Raw genomic sequence first — 15,294 nt, forward strand, 5'->3', positions numbered from 1 at the left:
CAGTCTATTTTCGTCAGTTTCTCTCTCATGCCCTCATAATTACCTTTATTAAACTGTAACACCCTTACATCCGATTTTGCCTTCTCTCTTTCAAATTGCAGACTGAACTCTACCATATTATGATCGCTGCTTCCTAAGTGTTCTCTTACTTTAAGATTTTTTATAAAGTCTGGTTCATTACATAGCACTAGGTCCAGAATAGCCTGCTCTCTTGTGGGCTCCATGACAAGCTGTTCCAAAAAGCCATCCTGTAAGCATTCCATGAATTCCCTTTCTTTGGATCCACTGGCAACATTATTTACCCAGTCCACCTGCATATTGAAGTCTCCCATGATCACTGTGACCTTGCCTTTCTGACATGCCTTCTCTATTTCCTGGTACATGTTGCACCCCTGGTCCTGACCACTGTTAGGAGGTCTGTACATAATTCCTACTATGGTTTTTTTTGCCTTTACAATACTGTTGTAATACTGCTTTATTAAGCACTTCTCTCTACTTGCCTACCTTTAATGAATTATGCAAAAATGCACCCAGTTCTTCTGAAGTAGTACTCTTTATCAAAGTTTGTGTAAAGATTTGTAGCCCAGTGCTGGTTGTTGTGGTTGTGGGTATGCTTGCTGAGGTGGGAAGTTGGTTTGCAGACATTACATCCCCTGTCTAGGTGACATCTTCAGGGCTTTGGAATCTCCTGTGAAGCGCTGCTGTACTGTGTCTTGTGGAATTTATTTGGTTCAATTCCTGCTGCTTCCAGTTGCCAGTAGCTGGACAAAAGACTCTATACCCATCACGTGCAAAACTAACGTGATTCACAAGATTCCACCAAAGACTGCACCAAACACTATATAGGGCCAACAGGCAGACAACTAATAATCCACATTCACAAGCACCAACTAGCCACTAAACACCATGACCAGCCCTCCCTAGTAGCCATACACACAGATTCAACTGGGACAACACAATGGTCATAGGACAAGCCAAACAGAGGACAGCCAGAGAATACCAGCCACTACAATGAACAGCTGGAACTGGCAAACAGTTGATTATTCTTATTCTGGATTGACTAATGTAATTTTCCACCATTAGTGTAAACTTTGATACAATGATCACTGTTCTAAATGTTTCCTCACTGTCACTTGACTAACTTGGCCCACTGCTTTCTGAAGAACCAAGTCTCGCAGTGCCTCCTTTCTTGTTGGGCTGGACATATCCTGCTGTGGGAATTTTTCCTGAATACAATCCAGGAGCACTTGCCCCATGCTATCCCTTTCACTACCACTTTCCCACTTGATATTCGGGTAATTTAAATGTCCCATTATAGCCACTGTATGATGTTTGCACCTCTCTGTAATTTCATTGTAGATTTATTCCTGAATCTTTCCTGCTAGTCAGTGATCCACAGATAACCAAGCACTGTAATTGCACTCTTGTTCCTTGTCTCTAGTCAAATTGGATTTTGTCCTTGAAGCTTCTGGAATATCCTTTTTTCCCAGCACAGCTTTCATTACCCCAAATGATACTATTTGTTTTATTTCCTTTCCTATTGTTTTTGAATATCTTTTAACCAGGAATAATTAACACCCAGATCTGCCCTCCCTTAAGTCAGATCTACATTACCGCCACAATATCATCATCCCACATAGCAATCTGTGTCTGTAATGCCCCGGTCATCTTAATCGTACTCTGTGCATTCACATTTTTGCAGTATAACCCTGACTTTAAGCTTCATTACTTTCTCCTTACTCTGACTTCATCTTTTAATAAATAGTCTGTAATTTAGTGCTATCTGCCTCTCCTAGCATTTCGAGCATCCTGGTATTACTTTTGAGCATCCTGGTTTTCTGGTTTCTTCCTGGTTCTCAAACTCCTACTGTGTTAATTTAAACTCTTCCCAAAAAGCCTGGAAACCCCTCCATCAGTGTTGTTGGTGGAGCTGCACCAAATTGACTGCAACAGTTCAAGAAAGCATTTACCTATCAGCTTCTCCAGGGCAATTGAGAATGGGACATAAATGCTGGCGTAGACTGCAATACTCATCCCAGAGTGACCTTTTTTTAAAAAAATGCTGCCTCATCAATTTACTGTGACACTGCAATGCTTTGCAAGTTGTAGGAAACCAACATTTCTGTCAGCCAGGACCAAAGGCAGAATCCTTTGGATTCGTGCACTTAATCTTTGACCTTGCTGAAGCTTGGAAAGCCCAATTGTGTTCACCAAACTGCATCTCTACAAACCATAACAGATATGGATGCTGAGTGCATAAGAATAAACTTTAAGCAGCCTGATGTGTGATAGTGGGCACCCAGAACCATTATGAAACATATAATGACTTAATGCTGGATTTCCAATTGTGAAGAAAGCATCAGTGTGATATACTTTGTTACTCCCAATGCAACTAATTGGTTTGGCCAATTGTATGGTAAAGTTATGATTGTAGTTCTACACCAATATCAGCCATTTGATTTTGGGCCTGTAATTGGATCTGGAGCATCCAATGCTTGGAATTAGTGGTTGGAGATTAAGGCTTCTTTGTTCACCAGAGCCCCACGACAAAGTAAAATTGTTTTAAATTACTGAATTTGAAGTTTTATTTCGTGTGGCCTAATCGAGGAGGTGGGATGAGGAAGTAAGAGTTCTTTAGACAAACTTGTGCATTCTTCCTAAGGTCACCAGTTTTAGTCTCCATTGCCTTATTTCCTGCTTTTGTCACCATAGATTTTGTATAACTTTGAAAATTAAGCGTTCAAATTTAGCACAGGAATTTGATCTCGATTGCATCCTTAATCTTTTCCTCTGATTTGACTTTTTCTTTTAGAAGATGGTTTTCCCGTTTGTTCGTGTGGTGTATTTAAGTTTTGCCCCAGTTCATGGATGATTGCTAAGAATGGTGAATTGGTTAAGGGATCTATTATCATAGTGAACCGACCTCTGGTCTCAGTTGAAGTTCTTCTGTGTTATTTAGCAATTAAGAAATGGGAACTTGGATATTTTTGTTTCCTCTGTCTCCATATCCAAAGGACGGCTTGACTTTTGTCGCCCCTATGCTGTAAACCACAGCAAGATTAGCTAGGTTAGGGCAGACTAGAGATGAGAGACTTTTCTGAATTGTAAGAATGATGTGATGCACTTGCCCTCGCTGACATTGTTAAAACAATTGAACCCAACATGCAAGGTGATCAAGCCCTTTTTTTTAAAAATAGCACAACCTATATTGCTTCTGCAAATTTTTTTGAAAATTTGACCTTTTCGATGTGCAAAGTCATCAGCATGTCTGTGGACTGATTACATTTTTGGCTGCTTTCCATTCCTACTTTTCAACCTCTGTAAAAGTGCTGCATAGCTCAAGGGCTCCTCACCTTGAGGAAAATAAATTTTTGTATTTGGGAGCATGTGTTCAGTTAGTAATAAAAACGTTTTTGCCAAATAAGTAAGTTTGAATGGAAGGTGTATTTAGTGTTTCAGAATTTTCAAAATAATTTATCTTACAGTACATTAGTTTTGAATTCTTCTTGCATGAAACATGCAATAAAATAAATGTTGATACCACAGTGATTCCAGAGTACAGGAGCTATGTGTTAAGCTTGACTTTGAAAAGAACAGCTCCCTTAATTCTAATCTTCAGAAGTGTTTGGCTGGGACTAGTCCAATCTCAGTAGATGGCATTCCTTGCAACTAGTAAGCAACAGATTGTTTATGGTCTCAAGGTGTTCCCATAAAATATCTGTGAATAACAGCCAGTCATGAAACTGACTAGTGTTTATTGTTTTGTAAAATTGAAACTTATTTTGAAAACTTTTAGTGTTAGTACTTTGGATAATATTTAAAATTCTAAGGCTATATTTTGTTAAAGAATGAGTCTTGTGCTGAGAGCCAAGAGTATGAAGCTGGGAATGATCACATTTTCTATCTTTGGTGTTGGTGCTTTTCCACACAGAGTAAAGGAGCTCTGCTTAGACCCGATTAACTTGTATAACAACACTAGAGGTGAGGGCCAGACATTGTTTTTTTTTGGGAAGTAGATAGAGGTCTGGGAATACTGTGACCAAGTTACAAAGGGTTAAGTTAGTCCTCATTTTAAAATAATGTACCTTTTCTCTTGGATTTCCAATTCTAAATGCTTGAGTACATGTCTGCAATGGAAATTACCCCTGCAAATTTAGCAGGCCAGGGGTGCTAGGGTGTAATTACGGAGACACATTGGTAAGAGGTGTAATTACAATGTCACAAGTTTATATAGGCAACTTCCATTTGTAAATTTGTAAGAATTTATAATATAGCAAAGTTGCCGTGAAGTATCTGCAGCTGTAAGATGTACATAAGATTCAAATACCTTGCTTTCCAGAATGAGTTAGTGTGGCTTTTGGGACCCCCAAAGCAAAACGTTTTCTGAAGTTCCGTCAATGTTTTCGTTTTCCTAGGTTTTTGGCATGGCACATCATTTTAGAGGTGGGGCGGAAGAGAGTGATTTAATTTTGTAACATTTTTCTAACATTTTAGTATCCTTATTCCGACGTACCTACAGTACACAGATGTATCCTTGACCAAAGACTCTACATGTTTTCGATTACACAAGGGGAAATGTCAGTTCCTGGCCTTTGACAGACTGGGGATATGAAGCAAAAAGAAGTTTTCCTTTGCCAGGGTGTTGATGTAGGTCGTATCAGCTCAGTTAAGGGGGCACAATGATGGCGTAGTGACAATGGCACTGTATTGTTAATCCAGAGGCCCACACAAATGCTGTGTGCACGTTGTAGAGGAATCAAAAGTAATGGGTCAGTGGCAGGCAAGTGAACGTGAGGAGTATCAGATTAGCCCTGATCCTATAGAATAACAGCAGCTTCGAGGGTTGAAACAACTTGCTCCTGTTCCTATTACTTACGGTTTTTATAATTCGAATTGCACAATGATCCTACTTTTGAATTTAAATTGTCAATAAATTGAAAGTTGGTCCCAATAACAGTGACCATGGCAACTATCATGAATTGTTATAAAAACCCACTGGTTAATAAAAAAAACAAGGAAACTTACTGTCTTTATCTAGCCTAACCTAAATCACCTCTACATCCACAGCAATTTCGTTGATTTGTAACTGCTTCTCTGAAATAGCCTTGCAGGCACCTCAGGCATGGGGAACAAATGTTGGCCTTGCCACATCTCAGTAAAGAATAAAGAAAAAAAACATTGATTACAGGGGCATTCATTTCCACCCCTTGTACTTAAATGTTACTTCACTGGCTGTAAGTGTTTTGATTCTGCCTCAGTTTTCAACGTGCCTTGTTGTTCTGTCATCTGCAGCACCTGATGCTGATGTAAGCTTCATTAAGAGATTTCTGTTCAAAATCAAATGAAATTAATTTTAACAGTAGTGGTAGAGTACCTACCCCTGAATAGAGAGGCCATGGTTCATGCCCCCCTGCTGCAGGAGTGTTTAATAACATCTCTGAAATGCATCTGCCATGCGCGTAGTGTGGTGGGAAAATACCTGCAACATTTGAAGCATACACATTAATACTGAGGGATAGATCAGTGCTTCTCAAATCTTTTCTCACTGTGACTCCATTTTGAGGGTGGAAAATTGTCACGAGCTTCTCACTATGAACTGAGACTGAGGCAGGGTATGGGGGGGGGGGGGGGAGGTGGAAAGACTTGAGAGAGTCAGATGGCTCCATAAGGAGCTGCACAGAAGCTATTGCTGCTTCTGAACCGGAGACCTGAGGATTTCATCCTGTGGGTAGCAGAGATAAATTCACATATTGTCAAAGCAAATCTTCATGATGTTGATTGCATTCATTTCAAATCCACATTTGAGTTAGTTACATGTCAATATTTAAAATTCAGTTTTTTTTGTTTAGCTTACTGCTTTAATCAGCATTTCAGAGATGTTACTAAACACTCCTGCAGCAGGGGGGCATGAACCATGGCCTCTCTATTCAGGGGTAGGGACGCTACCACTACTGTTAAAATTAATTTCATTTGATTTTGAACAGAAATCTCTTAATGAAGCTTACATCAGCATCAGGTGCTGCAGATGACAGAACAACAAGGCACGTTGAAAACTGAGGCAGAATCAAAACACTTACAGCCAGTTACAAATGTTGACTCGGCATCTGCTGAGCAGAGCCGAGCACATCTTGATTCCCCGTGGCTGTGCTGTGTGCGCGCAAACAGGAATTGTGGTGGGGTGGGGGGATTTTGGGGAAGAAATTTGGGGTTGGGGGCAGGGACTGCCAATATCCTCGCACAGCCTCAAACCTTTTGTGAACAGAACGTCACTGGTTACACTTGACCTGAATCCAATTTCAGTCTCCAAACCTATTCACAAGGCTGCAGGGAAGCACTGTGCAGACATGTTAATTTGAAAAAAAGTGTTTCCTTTACCAAATGCAATGTTTATGCAGACAGTTGGAGCTGCATTTCTCTACAGCTGTTGTTTTAGCATGAAGCAGATCACTGCTACACTTTGAAGACTGTGTGCTGCCTTTATGCTTTGAGTCATCTGTGGTGTAGTCAGTGGACATATTTTGGTGCAAACTCAATTATTTGTGTTTGCAGTTTGTGTTAGCTTAATTTTGCCGAACATTATAAGCTTTCTGTCTGGGGCCACTGGCTTTTTAATAGCAATATATCATTTCCACTGTGTAATTCTGTTAGAGGACTGAAAATTATTTATCTTCACTCCTGCTAAAACTCTGTTGTTTAAATTTTAATATTGTTATATCTGCTTTATGAAAATATGCAGACTCTTATTTATAGCTATTTGGTATTTTTGAGAGTGGACCAATTGTGGGTCTCTGCAACCAGTGCCTGCCCCCTCCCAAGAAAAACCTCTCTTTCCCTCTTAATGTCTGGGTCCATCATTGTCACCCTCAAATTGACTGATTTTATTCTGATGAAATTTGAGGTTGAATTTATTTCAGTCCTTGAAGGTCTCAATTCTGACATCACCAGAATTGCATCATATTTGTAACAGTAAAAAAGTTAAGACGCCTTTGTTTCATCCTGAATGTGTCAACCGTGCATACTGTGTTCCATGAATACCTTCCGAAATCCTGCAACACAGCATGTACCCGGTTGTTATTCTGCGTTAAGATTGCCCGTGAGTCATTGCACCAGGATGTTTTTAATTCTTTTGGATCAGAAGGTGAATTTTGTGCTGTTTGAGAAGAACTGTGTTGATGCTGTGAAACAATGTTTTTAATGTTTTTTGCATTCATATTAACTTTGAGCATTGCTAACTGAAGTATAGCATAATGCTTTTGCAGTATTTCATCTTCATAATTCAATCAAACTATTCATCTTGGTTAAATTCAGAACTCAAGTGCTTTGGATGAAGGACCAGTTTTATATTGTATTCTCTCTATGACTGCTACATTGCCTGATGGTTTCTGACTAGCTCTTGCCTGCAATTTATTGTATGGAAAGACTTCCAAGATTGGAGCATTTCTTTTGCTATTACTCTCACCCTTAACAGGATTAGCCATTGCTGCCTTGGGTTGTGCTGTTGCTGCCCACTGCTGTGACTGGCTGTAGTAAAACAACTGCTATTACTTCTGATTTCCAAATTCTTGGTAAGGTTGATCTGGCATTTTTATTTTTGTTTGGGTAAATTTCTCTCTCCATTTGTTTGTTAACAGCATAATGTATATTTCAAATAATTTGCTATTTAAATTCTACATGTAGCTGTAATGTCCAGAAAATTTGGACCTGTAATGAAATAACTTGAGATGATTAAGCTAATACTAGTGGATTCACAAGTAGGTGCTTGCAATCTCTCATGCAAGATATCTGTTTCTGCTATCATGAAATTCAAAAAGTGTCATGACCAAGGCTGGAGGAGTTGCACCCACTGCTCTGTGAGTTGCAACCTAGAGTCATAGAGATGTACAGCACGGAAATAGGCCCTTTGGTCCAACTCGTCCACGCTGAGCAGATATCCCAACCCAATCTACTCCCACCTGCCAGCACCCACCCTATATCCCTCCAAACCCTCCTTATTCATATACCTATCCAGGTGCCTTTTAAATGTTGCGATTGTACTAGCCTTCACCACTTCCTCTGGCAGCCCATTCCATACACGTAACTACCCTCTGCATGAAAAAGTTGTCCCTTAGGTGTCTCTTATATCTTTCCCCTCTCACCCCCACCCCAGGAAAAGACCCTGTCCTTCATGATTTTATAAACCTCTATAAGGTCATCCCTCAGCCTCCGATGTTCCAAGGAAAATAGCCTCTGCCTATTCAGCCTCTCCCTGTAGCTCAAATCCTCCAACCCTGGCAACATCCTTGTAAATCTTTTCTGAACCCTTTCAAGTTTCACAACATCCTTCCAATAGGAAGGAGACCAGAATTGCACACAATTATTCCAAAAGTGGCCTAACCAATGTCTTGTACAGCCGCAACATGACCTCCCAACTCCTGTACTCAATACTCTGACCAATAAAGGAAAGCATATCAAACACCGCCTTCACTATCCTTATCTACCTGTGACTCCACTTTCAAGGAGCTATGAACCTGCACTCCAAGGTCTCTTTGTTCAGCAACATTCCCTAGGACCTTACCATTAAGTGTATAAGTCCTGCTAAGATTTACTTTCCCAAAATGCAGCACCTTGCATTTATCTGAATTAAACTCCATCTGCCAATCCTCAGCCCATTGGCCCATCTGATCAAGATCCTATTGTAATCCGACATTACCATCTTTGCTATCCACTGCACCTCCAATTTTGGTGTCATCTGCAAACTTACTAACTATACCTTTTTATACAAATGATTTGGGCATAGCATAAATGATGAAAAGTAGTGGACCCAACACCGATCCTTGTGGCACTCCACTGGTCACAGGCCTCCAGTCTGAAAAACAACCCTCCACCACCACCCTCTGTCTTCTAACTTTGAGCCAGTTCTGTATCCAAATGGCTAGTTCTCCCTGTATTCCATGAGATCTAACCTCACTAACTAGTCTCCCATGGGGAATCTTGTCAAACGCCTTACTGAAGTCCATATAGATCACATCTAACGCTCTGCCCTCATCAATCATAGAGTCATCGAGATGTACAGCACGGAAACAGACCCTTAGGTCCAACCCGACCAGATATCCCAACCCAATCTAGTCCCACCTGCCAGCACCTGGCCCATATCCCTCCAAACCCTTTCTATTCATATACCCATCCAAATGCCTCTTAAATGTTGCAATTGTACCAGCCCCTCTGTATTACTTCTTCAAAAAACTCAGTCAAGTTAGTGAGACATGATTTCCCAGGCACAGAGCCTTGTTGACTAGCCCTAATTAGTCCTTGCCTTTCCAAATACATGTCCATCCTGTCCCTCAGGGTTCCCTTCAGTGACTTGCCTACCACCGACGTTATGCTCACTGGTCTATAGTTCCCTGACTTGTCCTTACCACCTTTCTTAAACAGTGGCACCACGTTAGCCAACTTCTAGTCTTCCAGCACCTCACCTGATACGAATATCTCACCAAGAGGCCCAACAATCACTTCCCCAGCTTCCCATGGAAGTCGAGGGTACACCTGATCAGGTCCTAGGGATTTATCCACTTTTATGCATTTCAAGACATCCAGCACTTCCTTCTCTGTAATGTGGATGTTTTTCAAGGTGTCGCCATCTATTTCCCTCCATTCTATATTGTCCATGTCCTTTTCCACAGTAAACACTGATGCACAACTCGTTTAATATCTACCCCATCTCCTGCGGCTCCACATAAAGGCTGCCTTGTTGATCTTTGAGGGGCCCTATTCTCACCCTAGTTGTCCTTTTGCCCTTAAATTCAAAGGGTTTTTACAAATACATTTTCTTAACTCTATTTGCCAAAGCTTTCTCATGTCCCCTTTTTGCCCTCCTGATTCCTCTCAAGTATATTCCTACTGCCTTTATACTCTTCTAAGGATTCACTTGATATATCCTGTCTATGCCTGCCATATTCTTCCTTCTTTTTCTTAACCAAACCCTCAATTTGTTTAGTCATCCAGCATTCTCTATACCTACCAGCCTTTCCTTTCACCCTGACAGGAATATACTGTTTCTGGAGTCTTGTTATCTCCAGTTGAAAAGTGTGGTAAAGTACAGCATTCCTGATGAAGGGCTTATGCCCAAAATATTGACTCTCCTGCTCCTCCGATGTTGCCTAACCTCCTATGCTGTTGTAGTGCCACACCTTTTGACAATAACCCTATGTAGACCAAGTATGACGCCTAACTGTTGGAAAGCTGTCCTAGTTTTGTGATTTTTGTTTGAAAACTTGGTTATTTTGTTTTACAACCAGAGTAGAGAAAAGTATTTCAAATATACCTGCCTCTGATTTGAAACTGTATATCTTCAACATTTCTTTTTAAACAAGGCACATTATATTTACAGAGTTGGAGATCCACATTTAGCATGGGAAAAGCAGGTTCTATCAGTGACACAAGAGTAGGAGTCAAATTAATTAAATTGACACCACAAGATTCAAACTGACATTTAATTGATCCTCAATCCAGTGTTCCATCTAGCTCAATGCTTTCCCAAGAAATCCATTCGGGAATTTGAAATAATTTGTTTTCTCAAAGAGTGGAGAACGTGTGGAACCTGTTACTCAAATGGCTGTTTCTGTACCCCATATCCCATGTAATCAAAATTCATCCTAATCAACCTATTTAAATTTTATTGCCAAAATTATGTTGCTTCTTGTTATAAAATGACCTGATGCTCTTGACTACATGGTAGATATTCATCTTGGCTTAATAGTTCCATGTTCTGCTCCGAAACCTCCCCCAAGCCTAAAGTCAACTTGCCACATCCCTCAAATTCTGGCCACTTAACCCCCCCCCCCCCCCCCAATTCATATTGCTGCACTATTGGCAGCTGTACCTTCAGTTGCCTAGGCTTTAATTTCTGTGATTGCCTTGGTAGTCTTCACTGGCTTACACTGTCTCCTCCTTTACAATGCTTGTTAAAACCTACTACTTTGATTATGTTTTTGGCCATCCATTCTAATATCTCCCTTGGATGGTTTTGCATCAAATAAGTTTTGTTTGCTAGCACTGCTGTAGTTCTTGAGATACTTTAGTGTGTTAAATGTACTAAATAAAAGCAACTTACTTTGGTTTGCCTGAAGAAAATCATTCAATGACGCCAGCACGAGATGTTTGACAGATAATTTGTATTCTGTTTTCAAAATGATATGCTTTCTTTATGAATGTGTAATGCTAAACAGAACTTGCCCAGTTCTAAAGGTCATGTCTGACCTAGTCTTGCCACGTGTATGTAGATTATAAATAAAGCGGAGCCTCTCTCCTTTCTTCCCTTGAAGGTGTTTTCCCAATCTTAACCTCCATTTTAAACCTTTACAAAGTGTGGCCACAAGCTTAAAACAAAATCATGAGTCTCCCTCCAGACTGACCAGTGGTGAGAGGGCTTTGATTGGAACTGACCTCAGATACTGAAAGCCTTGGTGGGAAGGGGTATCCAGTGGTGTTTGTGGTACAAAATCTGTTAGTTTAAAAATTGGCCAGATGAATAGAGGGTAAAATTCCAATTTACTTGATCCTAAAACCGTACTACTTCGAAAATGCGATGTCAGATCCAAGGCACAAATTTGTCATTTTTTTTCACAGGGAGGAAGTTCAAGAGAATTGTGTTCGTTGGCAGAAGAAATTCAGTTTCATTTGCAAGATGAGTGCAAATCCAGCAACTGGTGTACTGGATCCTTGTATCTGCAGAGTATCAGTACGAAAGGTGGGTATCCCAGAATGTTAGACTTCAATCTTATCTCAGTGCAAAACATATGTAAGAGACCTGTTTTACTTTGAATTTTGTTTTGTGAAATGACATAACCACCATGTGTTGCATTGTGTTCAACACTAGTGAATTTCACATGTGGGAATAGATTCCTTTGCCTGAACAGATTTTTTTTTTTGTTTAATCTATTCATATGTAACTTTACTTCCGAACTTGGGGCAACCTGTGTGTTCCTAGAGGATCTTAAAATAAATACCTTTTTATGTTGCGCATTGTAATCATGAAGAACTTGATTTCAAAGTGGCCCAAATTTTATTCTAATAGTAATGATGGGATTAAAATTAGGGTAAGGGCATTTAATGTAAGTTTGTTTTGACTGAATGATAAGTGAGTACTCCTGTTGAGCAGCCTGTCTGGCCTGGGGTGGTGGTGGTTGGGATTGTACGAGGGAAGAGAAAATTGCAAGTGTGGAGTCTCATTCTGTCAGAAAACAATTATTGTGAGAGATATAAATTAATATATTAAAATATTTTTGTTTTACACTCGCTCTTTTGCACCCTCACTCTTTTGCACTCTCGCTCTCTCTTCCTCTTTCATGTTCGCTGAACCTGTCAGTGAGAATTCTTTTATCTGATTGGTTAAAGAATCTCATGGAGCATGCCTGCTATGATTCCACATTTACACTAAGAACACAACGTTTGAAGTGAAGGATCAGTAGAAGTTCTGCAGACAAGCCTGAGTAACTGTACATGAGTTGAATGAATGGGGTTTACAAATGACCTAGATTTTCCTCTCAGAAAAGCAATAACAGCAGAAATTGCTGCAGAAACTGAAGCAAGTCTACCGGTATCTCTAGAGAGAAAGCAGAGTTAAAATTTCGAGTCCAGTAACAATATTTCAGAACTCTGAGCTCAAAAGTGATGTCCCTTTCAGTGTCTGAAATGGATTAATGATCTCTGAGATCTAAAGATTTTGTTCTCAACTGCTATTCCAGCCTGTTGTTTTTGTTAGCTATTTTCTCAATACACAATTATTGCTCCTCCTCTCCTAATGTATTTCCCTACTTGCAATTTGTAATGAATTTTCTTCTTTTTAATGCAAAAGAATATTACAGTATTGTTTTATAAGTGAAAAGGCCTGTGCATCACATTGGATTTATTGGAACATTGTGATCTTAGGTCAATATTATGTATGGCTTCACAAGATTTTCATGGCTCAGTCAAGTTTCTGACCATATTTTCGTATTCCTTTTAAACATTTGATGTTCAGAAAGTTGTCCTTCCATTCACCATGGTTCATATATCTTAATTGATTCTTTCTTTAATCAACATAACATTTAATAGTTTCCACAGTCCTTTATTCATCTCGGAATATTGTTGAAATATTTTGCAAATACGTATTTTCCTGTTTGAAGTATTACACATGCAACTAAATTTCAGCAAGAAAAGTGCTTCTGGAGCTCCTTCTAATACCCCTCACTGCAAATAGAGTAAATTTTGTTGTCCATTCTGCGATTCTCTCAAAATGCTAAGAATAGAGTTTTTTTGTAATTTTTGCTCCTTTCTATTTTGTTTCAGGAACTGAAAGGTGGAAAGGCATTTTCTAAGGTAGGATTACATATCTTTTTACAGACATTGACGTATAAAGCATAGACTGAGGTAGTGAGTTACAAGATTCACGCAGTCAGGCTGTTGGTATTTTTGAGTTCGACAAGTAGCATCTGCTGAGAAGTCACTTCAGAGGGAATTGACCCAGTGAACCAACTACCACCTATTTGGGCAAGATGGTGGCATAGTGGTAGTATCACTAGGCTAATAATCTAGAGGAGAAAGTGAGGACTGCAGATGCTGGCGAGTCAGAGTCGAAAAGTATGAATGTTCCTGATGAAGGCTTTATGCCCGAAACGTTGACTCTCCTGCTCCTCGGATGCTGCCTGAATAGCTGTGCTTTTCCAACGCTACATTCAAGTAATCCACAGTCCCAGGCTAATGCTATAAATGGATTTAAATCACAGTAACTGATGGACCAATTGTTAATGATAGTGACTGTGATAACCACCTTGGTCATTGTAAAGCCCATCTGATTCCCTCATGTCCTTTAAGGAACACAATCTGCTGTTCTTTTATTAACCTAGTCTGGCCTACAAAAGACTTCAGACCCACATCCACAAGATTGTCTCTTTACTGCCCTCTGCAGTGCCCAAGTAAGCTCCTCAGTTCAAGAGCTGTTAAGGATGGGCAGCAAATGTCAGTCTTGCCACCTCCTGTCAAAGAATAAAAGAATTAACTGTAATTTCAGCCCAAATGTCCCCTTTTTCCCAACTCATAGCAAATGTTTCCTGACCGTAGAATTTAACTCTACCCAAAGTCTCGTAGAACCCTTGATTCAGGTGGTAAAGTCTTTGCTTCTCCTGAATGCTAGTGGGTTTAGGACCTTCCTATCCAGAACACGAGTGGCTAATCTCACCTGATGTTACAATGCAGCAATAAATAAACAATGGACTTGTACAATTCTGACCTTTGGCTCATGTTAAAAACAAGTTTTGCCTGCATTTTCACTGTTTCTGATAGGTATTAAAAATGCCAGCGAATAGCTTGGAGTTCTCTGGTTATCCTGGCCAGTATTCCTCAGTTAACCAACACTGCTTCAAAAAAAAATCAGCTTGGGTAATTTGGTCCATACAGTTTATAGGATAAAAACATTATACATTCTCAGTAATAATAATGTGTGAAACACTTAAGAGATATTTTTCAGAAATATGACAAACATCTGTAATAAATGCTTTTTTGCTTCCTTGCCTTAATGATTGGATGTGGTTATGAAGTGCAGTGGATTGGGAAAATTTAATGTGCTGTCATTGCCCTGTGCCAGGAATTAGAGCTCATAGCCTTTTGGTCATTAGCACTACTTCCAGCAAAGCATGATATATCTGTATTTTTGTAAAGGCCTATAATAATGACCTGTTAAAATAACACTTTCCTGCGATGATTGAATATTGTCTATTGACCCTGAAAGGAAAAGATTGCATGGTTCCCTGATTAATGCAAGTTTCAACAGTGACATAATTTTTCCAAAAGAGTCAACAGTTTTATTTTGCCAGTTGCAGTTGCCATGGTGAAGCTGCAAGATAGCAGTCAATGCAAATACGCATTTTACTTTCAGTATGACCTCAAATGGTTATTGGATATGCACCAAATTTGTCACTGGACTATTTTTAAGGGTTGTGTTGCTACATACAGTGAATATTCACCCAGAGGCAAATTATTTCCAAGGCCTGCCGTGTTTCTCAGTGTTTGAACAATAATGAATAGGCTGAACAATGTGTTAACTGGCCAGTTAAATAACACAGGCTGTGTTAGTTATGTTTTGTGCTGTGACTGAAGGAGGGGAGGGTTATTTTTGTATACAGCATTATACTATTTCCATGCTGAGCAAGTACTTTTTTCCCCATTGGTCTGATATTTGAAGAGGTTTTATGGTTTGAGGGTCTGTACAATCTGACTGCATTTTCATGGCCTTGCTAGATATTTATTTTCATACTTTTTTTTAATAGCTGTTTTTAACAA

The 15,294-nt window shown here is 39.7% G+C and overlaps 1 protein-coding gene across 2 annotated transcripts in view; it reads left to right on the forward strand.

Moving 5' to 3' along the window:
• Positions 1-15,294, forward strand: part of LOC122564966 (protein FAM102A-like) — a 115,016-nt gene that overhangs the window by 62,609 nt on the left and 37,113 nt on the right. For both annotated transcript variants that reach the window (XM_043720526.1, XM_043720527.1), the window contains exons 2-3: positions 11,605-11,725; positions 13,306-13,335. In XM_043720526.1, coding sequence (XP_043576461.1) covers positions 11,605-11,725; positions 13,306-13,335 — 151 coding nt within the window. The remainder of the gene's footprint in view (positions 1-11,604; positions 11,726-13,305; positions 13,336-15,294) is intronic.

This window comes from Chiloscyllium plagiosum, chromosome 30 (assembly GCF_004010195.1).
Source record: "Chiloscyllium plagiosum isolate BGI_BamShark_2017 chromosome 30, ASM401019v2, whole genome shotgun sequence".
In the NCBI taxonomy this organism is placed as follows: Eukaryota; Metazoa; Chordata; class Chondrichthyes; order Orectolobiformes; family Hemiscylliidae; genus Chiloscyllium; species Chiloscyllium plagiosum.